General features: G+C 42.6%; 1 protein-coding gene across 2 annotated transcripts in view; it reads right to left on the bottom strand.

Annotated features, from left to right (window-relative positions):
• Positions 1-210: 210 nt before the first annotated feature.
• Positions 211-21,376, bottom strand: part of ILRUN (inflammation and lipid regulator with UBA-like and NBR1-like domains) — a 34,787-nt gene continuing 13,621 nt past the window's right edge. The window contains exons 2-5 of one of the 2 annotated variants that reach the window (XM_050911593.1): positions 19,839-19,993; positions 15,955-16,152; positions 13,181-13,509; positions 211-4,384 (exon numbers count right to left, since the gene is read on the bottom strand). In XM_050911593.1, the coding sequence (XP_050767550.1) occupies positions 4,349-4,384; positions 13,181-13,509; positions 15,955-16,152; positions 19,839-19,993 (718 nt within the window). In that variant the 3' untranslated portion in view covers positions 211-4,348. The remainder of the gene's footprint in view (positions 4,385-13,180; positions 13,510-15,954; positions 16,153-19,838; positions 19,994-21,376) is intronic. The other variant, XM_050911594.1, reaches the window with a different exon arrangement.

Below are 21,376 nucleotides of genomic sequence, written 5' to 3' on the forward strand. Positions count from 1 at the left end.
AGGTTGGTTGATAAACTCGATACGCACTGAATTAGTTTTGTTTTTAAAGTAACTTGGGGTAAAGGCAGGGCTAGAACTGGGTTTAAGGATACCGTGCCTTAGTGTCTGGAAACACCCTGGAGACAGAAGCAAGCTGGGTACATTTAACTACAAGATGACAGATTCAGAAGGTTTTGCAGCTTCAATAAAACTCTCAACAGCTACAGAACATTTTTTTCTGTGTTAATTTAATCATACAAATATTCATTTATACATTAAGGAAAAAGCTTCCTTTATTTTTAACCCCAATGTGCTATCATAGGACTTCTCCCAGACTCAATGAGGCAACACACCATCCTGTTCTACACATGCACTCCCCCCGGAGAGAATAGACAGGCTGCAGAACCACCCACGCACTCACACACAAAAAAAAAATTAAACACACAACAGAAACCCAGACGTGGGACAGCGTGCATTTCCTAACCCTGCCGACTCCAGCCGCTCTCACGCCCACGTGCTCTCTGACCGCACGGCTTTGCCCCTCACTGGGGGAGCCGCATCTTCCACACCTTGGAGGGGTCTGAATCCAACGCTCCTGAGATGCGGGCAGCAGATTCCAGCTCCCTCCACCCCCTCACGTGGCATCAGCAGTTTTGGGGTAGCCCTAGGGATATCGTGCTCCAGTTTGCCCAGGCTGAGAGAGGGTGCCTGGGCTGCCGTTGCTCAAGTTGTATTAGCCATATGGTTCCACATCCCGAGTGGCTCACGCTTGACACAGGGATCCATTTGAGAGACCATCAGAGATGTTCTGCATTATCTTTTTCTTTTTTTTCTTTTTTTGGGGGGGTGGGTGGTGGGTAAGGAAGATCTCTCTTTCCCTCCTTCTCAGGACTTCAAGACAGATGGGTGTTAATCAGACTGGAGCCAGTTGCAGCCTCTCTGTCACTGCACCCTCCCATATCAGTGGGTACCAGCCCCATCCCTCCCCCAGTCAGGAACACCAGCCTCACTGGGTAACAGCCTCTTTACTGGTTCACCAGTCTCAACCCGGCAAGGATTTCCTCCCATTTCCAACAGGCCTGAGTTCTATGTGCGTAACTCACGTGGATCGGGTTATCCGAGCCACCGCACACACTTCGGGCTCACCAAAATATTTGGCATTCAGCATGTTTGAAAAACCATGTGCTTCATGTATCTGATGTTAAGACTCTGTGAGTTTGAGTGCATCAGCCCTATGGAAACCCACACAATCACAGTGCCCTGAAGTCACCTGGAAAGAGCTTTGCTGAATACATCTCAAATCCCCCTATTTAAAAGCTGGAAACCTGACAGCAAGAGCAATTTGAGGGCTGGCTGCACCACTAAGCTCCAAGGAACCAGAGGAGATAAAACCACCTTTAGCCTCAGTGAAATAGTTTTTACTCGAGGAAAAACCCAGAGGTAGAGCAACCACTAATTTAAACATTCTTCCCCTGTCACAGCCAGGGTTACAACCCCAACCCTCAAAGCATCCAGAGCTCTGCACGATCGTTTGCAGACAGATCATTCCCACAGACAAGAGCGCTCACAGTCAGCTACCTGGGGAAGAGCGGTGATGTGAGCAGCAAGAGGTCGCAGATTTCAGCAGCAACTCGGATCTGGCCTGGCCTTTCTTCACACCCTGGAGTAAGTGACCCTTGTCACAAGGACACCACGGACTAAAAACACTCAAGAGGAGAGAGAATTCAAGTCTGTGCAGAACAAGTATGCCTTCTGAGTGGGAAAGCACACGACTACTTGGGGTGCATGCAAGTTGGTTGGGGTTTTTTTTCCCAAGAAAAGGAAAATTCAGTCATAGGAAGAGCATAGGAACACGAATGTGGCAGCCATTATATACGGGAGGAGCATACGTGGCCAGGAGCAGAAGAAAGCCAGCGTGGGGGTATCTGAGTTCAAGGGTCTCCCAGATGCCTCAGCTGACACAAGGCAAAGGTTGCAGCACCAGCTATAACATACAGACTCAGATCTTAATTCCCCCCCCCTTCCACTACACAGCTGATAAAAGGAGCTAATAAAGATAAGGAATCACCTTGTCACTCGGACAAACAGCAGTCTCCAGTGTTTTAGATGCCTTCAGAAGGGAAGCGGCAGTATTGCAAGAGGTGTGATGGTCAGGTACGTGTTCCTGCCTTCAGAGCTTGTTGCACAAGCCACCTCCTTGGAAAGGAGGGAGCGAAGAAAGAATCTGCTTGCCCACGCTACACTACAGTGATGCAAATTGTTTCCTAGACTGAATGCTAAGAGGAGATAACTAATCCAAGGCAAAATGATGTTACAGGACAAGAACCAAACACTCCAGCTGCTCTGAGCAGTGCAGCACCACCTTCCACGGGTTCGCTCTGGATCTTAACACTCACCCAGCTCTAGCAAGCTGCCGAGACAGACCCCGGTGCTCACCAAACTGCAAGTGCAAATGGCTAGCAGTCCAAATCCTGCAGTGCCTCTTCTATGCAGATAATTTCTTACATTATACTTGTTTCTCCCAGCAAACAGATTTTTGAAGGGAGTCTTCAGATAACAGTGACCTTTAACAACTGAACCTCTGAAATACAAACAAAATCTATCACCCAATTCTTCCTCTGTGGGATACAAGGAACTCCCACTGTCCTCCACAAGATCCATCTGTATGCCCTCAGATAAGAGGGTCCTTGGTAGCTGCAATGAAAATGAATCCCCCATTCAAAACCAACCAAGAAAATACAACTAGTCAAGAGCAATCAGCGTAAAGCCACGCACCATGCAGCAAGCCTGCGCTTTGCTCCAACAAGGAGAACAAGAGTCTTCACTGGAAAGATGTGGAAGAAGGTAGTGGGAGCTTTGCATATTACTGTATCTTTGGCAGATGGCTGTTCCAGCCTTGTTCACGCTTCTGAGTAAGACAGTGTCCCCTCACCTCGCTCCCCTTCAGCGAGATCTGTGGTGACATGACACTTTAGAAATCCACCACAGCCCTCGAGGCTGTTCTCCCTCCCCTCACACTGGACTTCCCAATCCATAACTGGAGGAAAATACATTGGAGGAACAGCAGAGCAACCCGAATCTTTAGAGCAGCGATTCCTCCTCTAATACCAAGCCCTGGAGAGCCCATTTAGAAGGCGAGAGCCTCAATGAAGCTACAAGCCAGGATGATAAAGGTGAATGAATACAAGGCGACAGAGTGGAATCCAGCTGATGATGCTAACTCTTGCTCTGCATTCACAAACGCAAACAATTAGCCTCTAAGCTAATACTTTATCACAGGAGAAATGAATGCAAACTTATACTCTATAAGAGAGATGGGAGATTCAAAATTAAAAGGACATGACTTTTGTAAAGCTTTGCAACTACTACCAAGTGAATTACAGCTACAGAAAGAGAGTTTCCTCTTGGCACAAGACTGATACGCTTGCTCGGTTGCTCTAGGCACGGCTACTGTACATCAAGAGTTAACAAAAAGGTATTTTAAAATGCTAACCACATGGGACAGCCCTGGAACTTTAATAAGTCTGTTTCTTATTAATATGGGTGTGTATTTGTGTGTACTTCGTGTACAAGGGGAAGGGAAATGAGCCCTCCACGTTATCCTAGAAGTCCCAGAGTCTTTCTCCCCAACTTTGATACCGAGACCTGGTCTTCAGCACGGTTTCCAATGACATGCAGGACAACTAACAGCAACACCCAAACCAAAAGGAAAAAAAAAAAAAAAGGAAATAAAAGAAGATTAAAAAGTTGGTAACTAAAACCAGCAGATGATATTAAAAATGCAGAGCCGGGTGCAGACCCAACCTGTCATTAAAAAATGTCCGACAAAAAGAAGTCACTGCACAAACCCCAGAAGATGCTAAGCAAATTCCCATTCGGTAGCAAGCAAAGCATGACAGTTCCGTAAAAATGCACGCTGTCCCTTATTTTAAAAAAATATGAACAAGAAACAAACAGAAATTAAACATTTGCTCAAACTACAACCGCTCTGTAGGCAAAATATTTTTTTTTAAAGATGGCTTTTTCATTTTCATTTTTTAAACTTCTTTTTAAGCTACCTAATTATGTGTCAGAATGATTTCTAAAAAAAAACCCCATGGTGCTGGTATATTTTCTTTCTCATAGCATTTAACAACACTCCTGAAATCCAGCATTCACACATGCATACTTAGATTTTGTATTCTCCTCTGGAAACAGCTAGTCTTAAGTTACTGGGCTTTTGTTTTTTCTTCTTTATCCAGAACACGGAGGCAGAGAAGGGGGGGTCCACGTTGTGTCTGTCTGCCACATGAATCCCCCTCCCTTCCCCCAAAAGTCAGTTCTTTGTCAAATTCTCCTCTTGCCGATACCCGTTTTGTGTTTTTGTGTTTTAAGACTGTCCGAAGGGATAAGGACCGTGGAAACCCTGAAAGAAAGTTGGAGACATAATCAATTTCAATAGACAAGAAATAAAATTGATCAGTGTACACCTACAAATACTGACCATCCCATCCCAGTACTTCCACACCAAATGCAACCCTTTACCCACCGACGTGGCCTTTGTTGTCCAGCCTTATGAAACATCCCAGAAACACAGGTTTTGGTGCTTGTAGCTGGTTTCCCCAGAGATGTCAGATGCTATCCACTTACCTCTTTCAGGCGTTATTTAGGCCAGGTAATAGCCAGGTGTTACTGCGTCACAAAGTAACTCATATTTTCTACACCAGAGCAAAAATCCCCTATAGATGCTACAATACCTGCGAGGCCAAGCAACTGCAGTTTCACAAGTCTATTCTAAAGATTACAGCAAACAGTTAAGTAAGAGGCTGTAATTGGTAGAAGAGTCTATTTAAGGGGGGGGGGGAAATAAAAATTTGGAAATTCACGTTCCCACAACTGCCACTTTTGCTCTCTCAAGATAACAATATACATCTTCCTCAAGTGAAAATCAACCACAACATTTAACCAAAAAATCAAAGTGCTTACTACAGAATCCATTTTCCCTCCTTTACATCCTGGAGTCACCTAAATGACAGATCTAGTAACAGGTCTCAAATTAACAGGAACTCCTTTCTGTGATTTCTATTGTTCAAATCGGCTATCCAGGGTTTCATCAGGAAGCAAAACAAAATGACCAACAGGCAGGCAAGAGATTTCCCAAGTCACAGGGATATAAAGTTTGTCATAATGATGATGGTACAAACCACACACAAAATCCTCCTGTAAGATCCAGACACATACTCAGGTCAGAAGTGAGACGAGGGAGAAAAGCTCATTATATTTCATTGTCAAAGTTGGAAGACTGTTATGCAACTGCTTTTTTTAACACAGTCCAGCTTCTTTCCAGCATGCTGATGAGTAAGACAGCCGAGAGCCCAATTAGCACAAAGCCATTCTTGGTCTTTAAGTGAAGCTCTGACTTCAGTTTTCACCATTTTGCCTTTAACAGGGCAAATCTTAAAGGAAACACTGTTTCCTGCATGTTCTCCTACAACTCTAACAACCTCGCCGCATGAGCCAGAGCCATGAAGCAATGAGTCTTTAACACGACTTGTATAAAGAAAGTATCAATTTCATTAGCTTAAGCCCAGTTGCAAAAACCCAAGTTCAAGAGCTCTGCTGTGTATCTATGTTATAAAGGAAGTGCTGTAAGAAGCCTCGAATCTCGCTACAGCTGGTGAGAAAAAGTTAATTCTTTACGATATATTAGGTGGCAAAATACAAAACAACAGTAAAATGAAGCATCTGCCAGCAGCTCTCAAAATTCAACCAAGAGAGGAGGATTAGCAGACAATTAAACAGGACATCTCATGAACTGCGTGGGAAGTATGGAAGACTGGAAACTTGGAAATTGCTGTTTGCAGACAGAAATACATGCAAGTGATGGAAAAACAAACACGCTTCTACCCTAGGAATATGCTGCACTCCCAGTCTGTAAAGCAAGCTTTTCAAAAGAGAACACCCAGCAGATTCCAGCACAGAAGTTCACCTCAGAAAGGACATACTCCCACCAAAACCAAGAGACGGAGATATTCAACATTTCCAAAAAATACAGTCACTGAAACAGGGGGAAGGGGAGAAGCGGAAAAGAATCATTAAAATAATGGGAACAGGTGCACAAAAAACCCCCAGAGGACACAGAAAGAAACCAATGCTATAAGCAAGATCCTAAGCGGTCTCACCTCAAAGGGGTTAAGCTATTGTACTTACTGCTCTACAGAAGAAAACCAGGATTTGTTGCCGATTACCTGGACAGACCCATTTGCCAGAATTTGCTTCATCTTTTAGTTACCTGCACACAAGGCTTTGTTTGCAGATACTGACTGGCAAGCACTCACAAGCCTCACCAGAGCGGTTTAAACACCAACTGCTCCCAGCTGCCCACTCCCTCTGCTGGGGGCTACCCACTGCACAGCAGGGCCAGCGTGTACCGCTTCTGTATTTTACAGCTTATGTCACAGGCAAAACCTTGTTGATTTAATTTGTGCATGCCGTAAGCCAAGACTTCTGCATCACCCCATGACATAAAAGAATTAACGCAGTTAATCAGTACACAGTCCAGAGTCTTCAGCTTAAGTCAGACATGAGAACAGTTCATTAGTCTTTTTGTATGCAGAGAGAGACCCTGTGAAGAGGCTACTGACCTTCTTTTCAGGGAAACCCTCTGGATCTTCACTGTTTTCTGTAGCATCTAATTTAAAGCTACACAATTATGCTAATCATGTGTTAATTAAAACCAGAAATTAGCTCACCTTCAGAGTGTCAGATTACTAAGTACATACAGCTTTGTACCACTTGCTACACTGCAGTTAAGAGGCTGACATCCCTAGATGAGCTTCTCTCACAAGCAATTCCAAGAACAGTCCCAGAATCTGTGACCAAGGTTAGCTTCTCCCGATGCAAGGAATTTCACCAAGAAGAAAAAGCCAAAAATCTTTGCTTTTGGGATTGCCACTCTTCACTGCATTTCACTTACCCGTGAGATTTGTTAGTGTACGTGAGAACTTACAAAATTAAAGACCACTTGTTTCTTTTCTTTAAGATCAAGTGTAGACTTCGTTTAACATCGGACCCTGAGCAAGAAACTCTTACTCCCCCTTGTGAAATGAGAATACTTTCTTCTTCCTCAGTAAGACGCAAGCTCTCTGCAGAGCAATTGTTTCTCATTACATTTATTCAACATGCACAGCGTAATAGTGTCTTGATACCCGAAAACTTCAGTTACTGCTGCAACGTAAATACCAAACTCCATTATATGATGGTTTCAAGAATAATTATCCCTTGTATGCAATATTTTACATCATAAACATGCAAAAATAATGCTGCATACAATTGCAGTTTTTCTGAGTTATTTCAACTGAAGAATTATTCACACTATTTTTGGTGAATTCCCTTCTATTCCCAAAATGAGATCACTGTTTTCGTGAAAAGCTCAGCTGCAGCTTTGCAAATTTACTTTCGGTTCTTCCAGCATCTTCCACAGAAGTAATTGCTAACTTGCTAGTGAAAGCATACTGGCTATTCATACAGATAAGCATGTGAGAACAGAGGACCATGTTTTTTCAAGAAAAGACTCTACATGAAAATTACTGGTATAAATTATCATTTGACTTCCGTATCTAGAAGGGAATGGAGATATTTTGGAAAGTTCAAGGCCTTTGTAAATACTGAGCTCTTTAAATGAAGGCACCTGTGCTAGAAATAAAATGGAGATTAAGTTAATCTTTCATAAACCATCACAACACAGGCTTTCAAATAGCTATCTTTATTTCACCTTTGTGACTGAGTCATGATCAATAAAAGGTACACTTCAAGAGAGACAGGAGTTTCTGATGCACAGCTGCAAAGCAATACAGGAGTCTCCCAGTGTACACTGACAGTAGCATCAGACAACGCTACAAGTCCCCGTTTCCTCGTCACCTCCTGGGCCGCTCCTAGTCAGTGCTTCTCCAAACTACGCAGAGTTCTCTTGACTAACTTACGTAAACTGAACACAAACAGAAGAACAACGTATTGAGCACTTTTTTTTTTTTTATTCCATGCATGCTGTGCAAACATGGCGTGGCAGTTAAGACCACCAGGAAGTCAAGAACCTTCTCACAGTGCAGCTACTCATAGGGCTGGTTTAGATGCACATAGCTGATGAAGTACATGAGGGCTCAGGTACATGATTAAGTTACCATGCAACAACTTAGCTCTTGTAACTTAATCAATGGCGTGCTTTTAGTCTGCAGAGATAAAAGAACAGGGAAACTCTGTTGGCCTGCAATGGAGCGAAGTTAAGCTAAAATCAGGTTCTCTCACATTTCCCACAGTCCAAAAGCACATGGACTGTCGGTTTTCATGGATGAGCTAACATGCAGCATCCAAACACATTAGTCTTTCACCAGATAGGCAAACCAGCTCATGCAACATCAGTTTAGCCTGCAGATGCTATGCAGCAGTGTGGCTGTCAGAGTAGCTATAGTAGTTTTGAGTCCAATGTTCTCCCACTTTGTTCTAAATGAATTTAACTATGTGGTAACTAGCCCAGTTTGAAGCCCAGATACCAGGATGGAAGGAGCTTCTCTCCTACATGGAAGCAAACATTTCTGGGGCATCTTCCTTACCCACAAACATAGTTTGATACCCAAATAGTTTCCAGTGAAAAAATTTATGTCTAAAGTTTACAGAGGTACTCCAAAACTATGCAAATTGGAGTGCCCTGGTTTGGAAGAAGCACGCATCTAGAAGCAGCAGCAACTTTTAAACTCAGAGAGGGGAAGCCAGTTAAAGGCTCTAAGGATAGAGAGAGGTTTGGTTTCCCCTTACATATAGAAAGCTGTCAAGTAGCATGGATCAGAGTTCAGCTCCACACAGAATGAAGTAAGATGGGGAGGAAAAATACAGCAGGGAAAAAGGTGTTAAGATTTTAATTTTGTGAACTCCAAATATGCTTATATTTCATTGGGCTTTTAAGAGTAGCACGAGTTACAAACAGAACAGATTAATACCAGACAAGCTGTAGAACGCCCTTTGCTATGGTGGTGACTATGCAAATTGTCCTGTATGGGCAAATCTTTGCAGAATCAGAACTTCTACATGCAGTTTTCTGCGTTACACAGAAAGCAGCAATTCCTCAATTCATATGGGCAACAGATTTAGATATATATATTTTTTTTATATAGAGGTGACAAATACAATCTGAATGTCAGTATATGGCTATCCACTTCAGATTTTTTTGTTTTTAGACATTTAAACCTGTACGTTTCTTTCCTTAGTTAAGAAATTTAGCTTTAATTCCCCAGGCACTGTAAGACTGCATCTTGTGCTTTTAATGTAAAAGACTGTCACAAGAGAGCAGCAGTGACCTCGACAGTGTTGCTATGAGACAGGAGCGAGTAAATAGAAGGAAGCTATATTAGCCTCATCTCTCTCGATAATACAGAGAGAAAGCGATTGCCAAAGAGGAGAATAAAATACCCATGCATGGGTATATCTGGACTCTAATACAGCTCATCCCTATCCTGAGATAAGCATCCTATCCTGCACTTAAGCACATCTTTAATTCTAAGAACATGCAAAAACTCCACTGGGAATAGATATAACAATTACATGCTTAAAGCAATGCCCTGAACACAGACCCTGATTTACAACCTTCCAGCAGTTTATTTGATAAGGTGAGCAGGGTGGACCCAGGGAAGGCGTACACTACAGCAGGAATAAAGATCACACTCAGTTTGTTTCAACCATATCACAGGTTTCATCTTATCTGCTTACAGGGAATTCAGTGTCTTGTTTGTTTTGTTTTTTTCCTAGGAAAGTTTGTTTCACTGAGCAGAGCATCCAAACCAGGTACCCTACGCTGCTGTATAAAAGCATTTTGAATGTTTCCACGTGTGAAACATTGATATACTTGTCTAATCCAGCAGCAGATGGCACGTCAGTGTCACTGAGATCCTGACTCCAATGGGGAATTTCAGAGGACAAGTCACACCTGCTCAGTTGCACCAGAGGGAGAACTAATACAGACAAGGTCTGGCAACTTCTAGGATGTTTTACAGCTGCGGATACCAGAAACTGCTAGTTTTATCTCAAAGATTTCATGGTCTCACGCAACTGCATGACTGGGGTTCTCCACAATCTCTTGGCAGAGAGGAAGCCTCCACAGCGATCTGAGAAATATTTAAGGGCTTATATTACTTCTAAAAACCGGACATAGGCCCTTCTGAACACCTTAACTAGACCTTACGCATCCCCTTTGCTATATCACCAAATGGTGTGTCAAGCATGACTAAGGATTCACTCCATTCTCCGGGTACATGAAAGCAGACAAAAATATTAGAGGTCCTGCCAAAGATAAATAAAATCCAGGAATCCTAATGTGCAACTATGTAACCAACCCACAGTACTCTTCTGTCTGCTCCTAGAACTTGAAATAAAGCCTTTCACATCAATATTCAATCACAAGACAACAGCTTGAAATGTAGTAGCTTTCTTTCCCCCTCTCAAGCAGCAGAGTACAGGTCAAGTCCCTGGGGAAGTGGGGCCACATACAGCTTCTAGTAACAGGTACTGGAACACCATCTGCTGATCGGGTGGTTTAATACTTCTGACATCACCTCCAATAAGCCCTTTTCCACTTAATCTGAGCCCCAGCTGGAGATACTGCTTACACGTTACTCCTTTTTAGAAAGAAAATAAATATCTTCTTTTCCAGAAGGATTTCCAGATTGCAGGGAGAAGGCATGCAATAGCGCTAGACCTGCACCAGGGAAGGTGAGCATGTTCACCTGGCAATTTTAAATGAGACCAAGTATCTAGGATGTCAAACCTACTCAAACTTGTTCACTATAGAAACACTATTGTACCAACATGAATATTAAGTCTGTGGCAGAATGCCTCCTGCCCTGGACAGGAAAGGCAAGGCTGGAACAGTTCTCTGATCTTCTGACCTACCTTAATAACGGCCTCCAAAGGAAAAGCTAACTTGTTTTATTATGTCACAAATACAAACACTGTAGTAGAGACAAAAAACCACAAAAAAAATCAATGAACTTTCACATACCCCACCCCATTTCCAAAAAGGACCATAAAGTTATCCCTTCTGAAGCAAGCAAGAAACAAAATTTCTGCTTTTATCTCATATGATCTACCTCAAAACCATCCAAGAATATTTTGTAAATACAAAAAGAAACAAAAAACCCAAAACAAAAAAAAAAAGGGGGGGAGGGGGAGGAAGGCCACCTACCCTACATCCGAGAGGTTAGATTATAATGGCTCACATCTCATTAGAGTACTGATCGTGAACTTTGGGTTACTAGCTAAACCAGCTTACTTAAATTTAGTGAAATCCTCTCGGTAGTGCTTCACTCTCCTTTTTGGCTTTTCTTTTCCACAGTATAGCTGACCTTTGCTATGTCCTCTGCACCTCCAACAGGTATCGGTTTCTTACATCTACGTTCTTAGAAAAGACAAAGCATCTATTCCTCAGCCAAGAGAGTCTGTTGGTACACTTTACCTCCTTGTGCCCATGCCACTCTCCTCTCACTAGGAAGGGTAAGGATATATACCCACAGGGAGAGACCTAGTGAAAACTGAAGGCCACGTTACTGCCAAAACCCCACATCCAGAAATTCTACACGGGAACTTTCTCGGAAGTGCATATATTAGCAGTTCCACATCTATCCACCTGCAAGTGCAAATCAACTACGAAGCAATTGCCAAGCTCTGCACTCAGAAAATAGGCAAGGGAAAAAAGCCACCTCCAGCCTAAAGCTAACCACCTAAAGCGGAACTGAGTTTTCCCACCTAAATTAAACCTAGTATTTTAGCTATGAAAGGCTCAGGTAAGTCCACTGTCTCACCAAAGCTGTACTTAGTAACTGATTTTTATTTTTCATCAACTGATACACAGAGCTGTTACCAATCTTTGCTGGGATACGTACACCAGACAGCTGCAGAGCAGCACTCCCCACCTGAAGCACCTGAGATAAAGTTTATGCAGAGAAGCTATATCAGTATATAGACGGCCTCTGCAGTCAGACAATGGCCTGTCTCTTCAGGGAACACCGCTATCCACCGAGCAACCACTAAAAGGCAGTGACTTTCAGTCACTGCTAATTCAGGCTGTATTTGAACTGATAGGTGAAAGGCTTTATTTTTTAATCATTGCCTAAGCCATCCATTTCACTTTTAGTGAGCGAGAATCTTGAAGCAGGAGCCAATAGAGCTTATAGCAATTTATGTTTGGGGTGCAAAACACAACAAGGGTGATTGGTAGTCTGTCAAACAGTTAATCCCGCGCATGCCATCAGTAAAAAAATGCATAGCCCTGGTGCAAAGTAGGCCACTAAAATATGATCCACTGGTAGAGGACAGGCAGTTCATCCAGTTAGGAACTAAAGTGCTGTAGGTGAACTAACATTAGGGCTTTATTAAGTCATTCAGCAACCAAGTGTTATTGTCCTACAAGCCTGCTTAAAGTACAGTAAAGCATTTTTAAAAGATTTTAAAAATCAAACTAGTTTGACATACGACAGTACACACCTACACATACTGGCTGCATTAACAGGTGGATTCTGAATTGTAAATAATCCTGCAATTCATTTTTCACACACAAGCAAATAAAAACAGTCAAAATATCACTCAGACTCATATAGCATCCACCAAGCAAGCTTTTGAGAGAGAGATTTAAAGTAAAGATAATTTAAAAGTCACCTACAATTATAAACAAGACAAGGACACAGACAGGAATAGTCCTTTGATTGACTGTTCCTGACAGGTAGCTTCTGGGATCAAAATGTTGAGCTCTGTAGTCTCCCCACACCAGCTAAAAAGAAGTTCTCTGGTTGATCTTAGGTTTTGGGGGTGTGGTTATTTTTTCTCTTTTCAAAACTATGTAAAACTCAGGAGCACATCTAGAGAGATATTTTGACTTATTTGCACACGCAACTGGAGCAGGCTCCAGCCACTAATAGTTACAGCACCCAGACAAGATTATATAAATTTTAAGAAGGACTTGAAGCAAAAACAAAAAGGTGGATCTGGTAGAGTCTATCAGAGGCAAAAATATTTTAATATAACATGAGGAGTTGGCAGAGTCAGACAGTCAAATTCAAAACCTTCCTTAGCAGGTCTGGCAGAAGCAGAAGGGAAGGGCTTTGCAGTTTGTAACGAAGAACTATTACATACATCACAGTCTCATCACCTACCCATTCTCCTGTTCTCCCAGGGCACCTACCTTACTGTATGTCACTACCGACAAGTTGTTCGAGTGACTGCTGGGGGAGAGATTTACAGAGTTTTGTGACAGTCCATTCTGATCTTGTTCGATTTGGTCAGGAGCAGGCCCCCATGTGTTTTTGCTGATTGTGCCTAGCTCGGAACCCCCAGGGTCTTTTAGGTTGTTTTCATCTGGTTGCCTGTTCTTCTGTGGAGAGGCGAAAGGGTTAAAGTTTCCTTCTACCTTGCGATGCGGTTGCGTGTTGAACTCTGTTTCAAAGGATGACAGCTGCTGTGTTACACCTAGAAGTCCTCCAACTTCCACGCTGAGGATCACCCAGATGACATCTGTGGAAAAAGAAAGACACTCGGGTTGTCACTAGATGGAGTTTATGAAGAAGGGGGCAGAAGGAGAAAAACAGAACATCAATTCCATCCTTTACAATAGCAAGAAAAAATACTGATTGTTTAAAATACATTTTTATGAAGCATCAGAAGTACTGGTTAAACACTAATTTAGTGTCCAATCTTTCAAGAAAACCAGGCAAGTTTTACTCCTATTGAACTTACACGAACCAGCTAAGAACATATAAAAAACGAACTGACATGACAACTTGAAGCTCCATACTTCAGATTACCAATAGGATGCACTGAAAAAAGGAAACCTTAAGTGACTTTATCCAAGGCTACACAGCAAGACTGAAAGGAGAGCCAGGAGATAACACTGCCAATCTTCTACTCTGATGGTAAAGAAAAGGCAATGTTGATTGTTTAGCTTTGAAAGGCTTGACTATTAAAATAAAACAACAAAAGGGTGACTTAGAAGGTAATTATGTTTATGACAATTCACTGCAAAATATCTCCATTCCAGTTCCAAAACACTCACAGTAGGTGGATAAGATACCCAGGCTTGGTAGACTATTACAAGAATTTGCAAACTACTGGTTAGAATAAGAAACATATTTATAGTTCTTACCTAATGCATGTCTGTCTCTTGTACATAAGATTGTTATTTTACTTACCATTTCATTTACACTTCATGCAAACATTCTGGTCTATTTACATAAATACATTTTTGGTATGTATCCAAATTCAGTTTTATTGCCTTTTTTTTTCCCCCCACCTCTCCATTAAATGTGCTCCAGTTTTGTTTTGTTGAACGGAGAGGGAGAATTAAAAAGAACAGCAGCAATACCTTATCTCATCTCACCAGACCTAATAACAGCACCTCATGTCATGTAATTGTTTTCAGGTTTTCTGCAGTCAAATGTTAACCTGCAAGGGGCTCTTTCATGCTGCCACTGGTGGCCTGGGGGAGGAGACAGCAGGTACTTTTGCTGTTCGGTTGTACCACCATGGCTTCTCAAGCAGCATTAATTCACTGAAGTTCTTCCAGTCCCTCCCCAGGTTTAACTGGGCTGGGCTCATTAGTTTGCATTTTACGACCCAATTAAAGACAGTGGGATTTTACCTTACAAAAATACGACTTGCTTAAGGACCCCCAGCACCCTGCCAGGGCTGTAACACCCTTATAAATACCATTAAGGCTCCACAACAGCCCAGGCCACCGCGCCCACCCCGGCGCTCACCCGCTGCCCGCCGCCGGGCCGCGCCGCGCCGCCCGCAGCGGAGCGGCACCGCGGCGCCCCCTGCTGCCCGGCCGCGGCGCAAAGCCCGGCCCGGCCCGGCCGCTCGCCCCGGGGGCCCCGGTGCTATCAAAGCCCGGCCCCGGGATGAAAAACCACCGGGCGGCAGCCCCGGCCGCTTGCCAGGCCCTAGCACAGCTGTTGGGCCTAACCTCTGGGGGCTAACTAGCATAAAAGCCATTAATTATACCGCAGGGGAAGGGCATCTTTGACTCAAAGCTCGGTAGCCAAAGGGATTTTAATTCATAGGTCGTTCTCTTTCAAAATGTGCAACTTCAGGAAGTTCAGTAAGAGCTTAAACTGGCAGCAGCTGGGAAAACCTCGGCTTTATAAACATACAGGCCTGTGGCAGGCAATGCAAGCTGAACAGGCCTTTCAACCTGCACGGAGGAGTTTATGCCCTTTCTTCAGGGACAAGTTGCATCCACTTTCGACACCAGAGTCGTACGTTTCCTGACAATTCTGCCAAAAGCCCTGTACTTCTGAGCAAAGAGTTATTTTTGACTCCGAGTGCTAACATCTCTCACTCAAAGCCATGTAACTTGGGATGCTCCCAACTGCCAAAACAGACACAAAGATGTTCGCAGTATAAACTAAAGCTGGCTAAAAATGACTGAAAGACTCCAAATGAATGAAGATGTTGGTGGCTCAGGCTGAGGCACCAGGCAAAATATCAAAAAGTGGTTTTTAAACACAGAAAAATGGTTCACAGTAGATGCACCAAATTACTGTATTAAAACCTGGGCCTTAACTTCTCAGATGAGGTTTTCACCACTTAAATAGATTTTATGCTCGTAGGCAGTTCACGATGTTCAGCGCTGGAAAAGTGGGAAAGAATCCCGACGAGGACCAACTGGGAAAGACTCTCCAGGAGAACTGTGCAAGTCCCTTTGTTTTTCAGAGCTTTGTGTAATCTGCAATTTGTTCCAGTGTTTAGAAAACAGTTCTGTGCTGACCACGACAACAAAGCAGCTCACTTGATGTTTTCTCTATTCTATTTTCTATATTTAGCCTCAGAGCTGGCAGACCTCTACCTTCACCATTTGGTTATCAGGAGAGCCTCTGCAAGGGGCCAGGAGCGTCCATTTTGTCTGCGGTGGGAATATTGCGAAGAAGAGCCTGAAGTGCTGGAAAAGGGATCACTCACCTCCGTAATAAAGTCCCGTGGCGGTGCACATTCGCCACTGTCCCTGATACATTCCTGCTGTGCTGGGGCTGCACATCTGAACGCTGACGTCTGCAATCTCCTGGGGCTCCAGGGACCTGACCATCACCATGTTTACGTGGCCAAATTGGTCTCCCCCGACATACTTCAGACAAACCCCCGGGGGCCACGCCTCTGTCCCTGGGATTAAACAGAAGAAAGAATTACTGACAGTGCACCAGGAAAAGCTTTGTGTCTGTTTGTGTAAGACTGGATGAAACATGCTTATTAAAACAGTTGTGCAATTGTTGAACAGTCAAAGGAATACCAAGATACACATAACGCAGCCAGCAATGGATGCTGAAGAATCCAGTTTTCAGACAAGGCTTAACTGGTCCATTCTGAGACCAGCAGGACAATTTATGTTTTTATTTTAATAATCTCTAGGTGGTCTTTACACAGAAAAATTCTCAAAGTCACAGCATAACAGCTGCAAAAAAAAAAATCAACATAACCAACACGCACATATATTTTACCAATCCTAGAGACAAAGATGAGGTCAGACCTAGGTGGGTTTTTTTTTCCCCTCATTTCTTTCTGCCTCCCTACATGTAGCTCCTGAGCCTTGCAACATCAAAATACATGGTATTAATACAAAGTGCTGGAAACATTTTCTTTCAGAGATTTGTTCTTTTTTAAGCCTATTAGCAGTCTCAGGAGGAACTAATAGTTTGAACTATAATTGAAGAACTAGTACTATTTTCTAAATGGATTTATTTCCCTTCTTGCACCAACCCTTCTCTCAGCCTTGTGCAAAGGTGGAAAGGATTACGAACATATGATTTATTTGTGGAGATCAATGTTCAGACTGCAGATACTGGGACTGACAGCGTGACCTGGCAATCTGTAGAGATACAGAAAACAGTTACTGCATGCAAGCACAGCCATCTCTGCCAAAGATAACAAGTACTGGGATTGACAAAAAGAGAAGTGCTTCTGAGACTCGTGAAAAATCAGCTTAGCAGAATTTTCTTTTGCTTCTTCCCCAATAATGTGACATGACTAAGCCAATGACTTTAAAAATACCTCCTGCTTGGTTAAGGTCAACAGAAACAGCCAAGGAAAGCCTGAACCACCAAGAAGCTTGGAACCACTCTATGTCTAGTCTGAGATGAGAATGGGGGATGCTGATCTGACCTTAGGTTACCCCAAAGAGCATCCTTTGCAACAGCTTGCCTTCTAATTTAATCCCTGTGGATACTTCAGTGAAGACATGGCAGGGACTGGTTTTCTAGTCTCGTCCTTATTTGTGGAATTCACAATCTAGCAGGGAAAGCATGATGTGAACAAGTAAAGTGGGATATTCAGAGTGGGGGTTATATCACTACAGTTGGAAACAGTGCTGAGACAGGGAGGTCTCTGAAAGAGGAGCTGAGTGACTAGCTGACCTCAGACCATGGCGTGTGGGAGTTGAGTATGAAGTCTCATCTGAAAAGGTTGGCAGCCCAGCAACATGGTTTCGTTTAAATAATTTATGTGATTTTTATCGGTTTTAATGGCTTTAGGCTTGCAAGGTGCCTAGAACACTGCAACTGATAAGCCCCATAAAATGAAATGATGATTATGTCATTCTATTTCAGTACACTCATCTCTCAGGAGATGATAAATTGTAGTAACTGTCCTGCAGAGCCAGCAGCAGCTGGGGGTAGAGTGGGAAGAGGAAATAAGTCTGTTAAATCCTGCTGCTCCTTCAGCAATAGTTCTACTATACAAACTGGTCTTTTGGCAGACAAGCCAAGCACCGTCCTGGAAGGTACCAGAGCAAGGTATCAGTTTTTAATAACACATATGAAAACCTGACTGAGCCTAGCTTGCTGCTTGCACGCTTAAAACTGACAATCTCTCAGAGCTCTGCTTGTCACGCTCGTCAGACACTAAACGCTTTGGTGACACATGCCTCAGGTATTTCGTGTTCTAGAACTGAAGTCATTTAATCAAGAGTTCCTGTAGAGCTGTTAAAAACCTTGGCTTTGCTTCAGTTATCTACCTAACAAGCAGATATTATCTGGAAACACTATAGTCCTTTGATATTATACCTTAATTAAACCATAAAATGGTTTTAAAATGCTACGGTCCTCCTTAAACTGCACAGTCATAACACAGTATGTGAAGTTGCATTTAATTAAAACATGCCTCAACAGCATGGTTTTAACAAGATCTGGCCTCCAGCACCACTGTTAGAGTACAGATGTACATTTTAAGAAGTCAGGCTTTAACCTACACAGAAGCCAAAACAAATGTTGGCCTTGCCAGGAACTCGTAAGTCTAGATTAACTCCCTTTCCTCCTTTTAGAAGGCCCATGGATTTCAGAAGGTCAAACATTCCAAGAACAATGAAACATTGCTTGAACTAGGATGTTAAATTAAGGCTCAATTTGCATGCAGGAAAGAATACATCAGAGGAACAAGAGAGGAAGGAGTCTGAAAGGAGCAAGGTAGGGGTGTAGTCATAACACACGCAAATTAAGATACTAATAGTGGAGAAACAAGACCTGTCAAACTTACTACATTTGTAAGACCTGTATTTGAGAGTTACAAAAAAATTGCCAGTCAATTTTTCACATTACTGGAGTTTAAGCAAGCTATACATGTCACCTTTCCATTGTACTAAGTCAAACAAAAGGAGGCAGAAAAAGTAAACTGAAATAATTAAGCCCTTTCTCTAGAATACAGTCTCTATAAATTAGTGTTCTTAAACACACACCCCCCCTCTTCTCACCTCTCATGTCCTGATGAAATACTCCTAGATTTTTAGTATGGTTTTAGTCTCTGTTATACTTTGATATTCAGCACAAATCTGTACAGCACTCAAGTACTGCAGTTATTTACAAGTAGAAACACTAACACAGCTGCACTTTACTCATGATGATTCATATTATACCTTGTTGTGCTATCATTCTTCTTCACAAAAGTGCAAGCAGGTCAATTAAATTCAGACACACAGCTTAAACATTCATGCAACATCCTGTCATTGCAACACTTGAAGACAAGGTATTCCACTTTGCATCCATGGATCTCATTTTTCTCTCTGACTACATCCCAACAGACCAAGCACTGAGAACGTATTTTGCCTAGTCTCAGTGTCCTGGATTCCAGTCACTGTTTTGACTTATTTCATACTGGAATGTGGTCTCTCCAGCCTTGCATCCTCTCAGCGCATGAAAAAGGAATTCTGTCACAAGTGTATCAAAAAGCATAGGGTACCTGCCACATTACCCTTGCATCGCTACCTCTTCTCAGAGTTAGATCATTGCATCACTGCCTCCAGAGGGAACACAGTTCTATAGAGAGCTGAATGACCAAACGACAGGGACGGTCAGAGAAATGGTGTGATGAAGGGTAGTGGTAATATACAGGCTGGTCATGATCTAAAAGGCTTTGAGATTAAAAGCGGTCTCTTCATTGACTTAAAAATGTATCCCATTTGTTGGCATCAAGCGATCAGAAACATGACTAGCTAAGGATTCTTAACCTATTTTCATATCTAACTACTTCCATTAAAAAAAAAAACAACAAACACAAAAAACCAACTTGTACTTCAATTTCTTTTATCTAGAAGTTTCCGAGAGTTTTTGTTTGCGTGGTGGCACAAGGAACAAGACTGGTGAACTGACTGAGCTGCGCATCTCACCACAAAATGTTTGTGCCAACGTAAGAAGGGGAATACGCGTAGGTTGGCAGGCTACCTCCTTCAGTGACAGGGTGGCTCTATTCCAAGGTAAGTGCACACAAACCTCCTGCCTTAAGCCAGCATCTCTTCCATTAGATCTGCCATCCTATCATGTAATACATACTACATGGGCTTTGCTACAGTCTAAAAGCCTTACCTGTGTTTTGTATCCTCCATGTTTTTGTAAACTGGGTATCAGGAGGGATGGACTCTCCTTCACCTATGGTGACATCTTCAACAAAGGACATGGAGGGTACATTGATATTTGGACTCTCGAAATCATAGTAGGCTCCAATGGCAGCTTGTAGATTCCTAGAAAGCAAAAGAGCAGATTACAACCTAAAGTACAGGTGCATCAGGTCCTTTTCACAGGTTTACGTATGTCATCCTAAACAGTTAAGCAAAAATACTATCCAGACTATATTAGCTCTACTGCTCATGTTGGTTTTTTTTTTTTTTTAAAAGCTTTTATCTCTATCACACACGGATTCTCCAAGATAACAGAGCTCAAAATGTAGCGTTTTACTTGCCAGGGACACTATTTTAGACCACTTTTCTACTCTGCTTCTTATTTTCATTGGAAATCTTGGAACTTACGAGTCTTGGAGACCTCTACCCCATTAGCTCTATGAAATTTGCTGACATGTTCAAGAGATACTGAGGGAAGCACTATGCAGCAGCATGTAAACAATAGGGCAGTTTCTTTATACCAGCCTTGTTTCCTGAGCTCATTTCAAAAGGACTGAACCTCTCCGGTTTGTTTTGGCACAAAAGGTCCAAAAGGAGCACAAGATGAACAAAACACAAAGATCGCTCTTATGATAACGCTCGGGGCCAAAGGGCATCAGTAGCTATGGATAATAACTCAAGTCTTGCTGCTTTTGAAACGTATGGTCATGTATGTGCCACGAGTACTCTAAGACTATTTATTAATCATTAAAGTGCCTGCTCAGCTCTGGATAGCCACAACTCAAAGGAACTTATAAACCATCTGAGTCAGAAGTTCTTACTAAATAAAGACAAATGACAGTGGAAGTCTGTGATATTAAGGACGTTCAGAAAGCCACAAATGCTATTGATTCCTGAGTTGTGGTGTAGCTGAAACTCATATGACAATTAATTTGAAAAGAGGAAGAGTCAAACAGGAAGAGGATTCATGAGTCTTAGCTGCCGTTCCACGATATACTATTAAGTTATTATGTAAGTGTTTGGCAAGTCATGTAATTCCTCTGTTTACGCATGTCTGTGAGGTTGTGGCCCTAATTTACATGTTGTGAGTAGGTGCTGTGAGAATGGAGATGAGGAAAATCTCACCAAATACAAAGGGCATAACAACTGCCTTTTATTCATGATTACAAAAATCTGTGTTGCTTTTTTGAGCAGGATAGAAAAAAACCCCCAAACCTTCAAGAACTGGGAACCACCACCTAAAACAAAGCCATGCAGAAGGCTAGTCAGAAGCTGCACTATATGGGTACAGTGATATATTGAGGGTTTGTATTGTGTGGTGGAGTGTCATGTGTCTAAGCCAAAGCCAGAAAGCCAAGGTGAAAGCAAGAGAAAAATCTGCAGTATGACCCTGAGAAAGAGCAAACATAGGGCTTTTTGGACTGCTTGCCAGCTGGAAAGAGGCTCGAAACGGTGAGCAAAGAAACTGCCTCCTGTTCAATTCCTACAGCGTTCAAGGGAAAAAAA

The sequence above is a fragment of the Gymnogyps californianus genome, chromosome 27 (assembly GCF_018139145.2).
Source record: "Gymnogyps californianus isolate 813 chromosome 27, ASM1813914v2, whole genome shotgun sequence".
Lineage (NCBI taxonomy): Eukaryota > Metazoa > Chordata > Aves > Accipitriformes > Cathartidae > Gymnogyps > Gymnogyps californianus.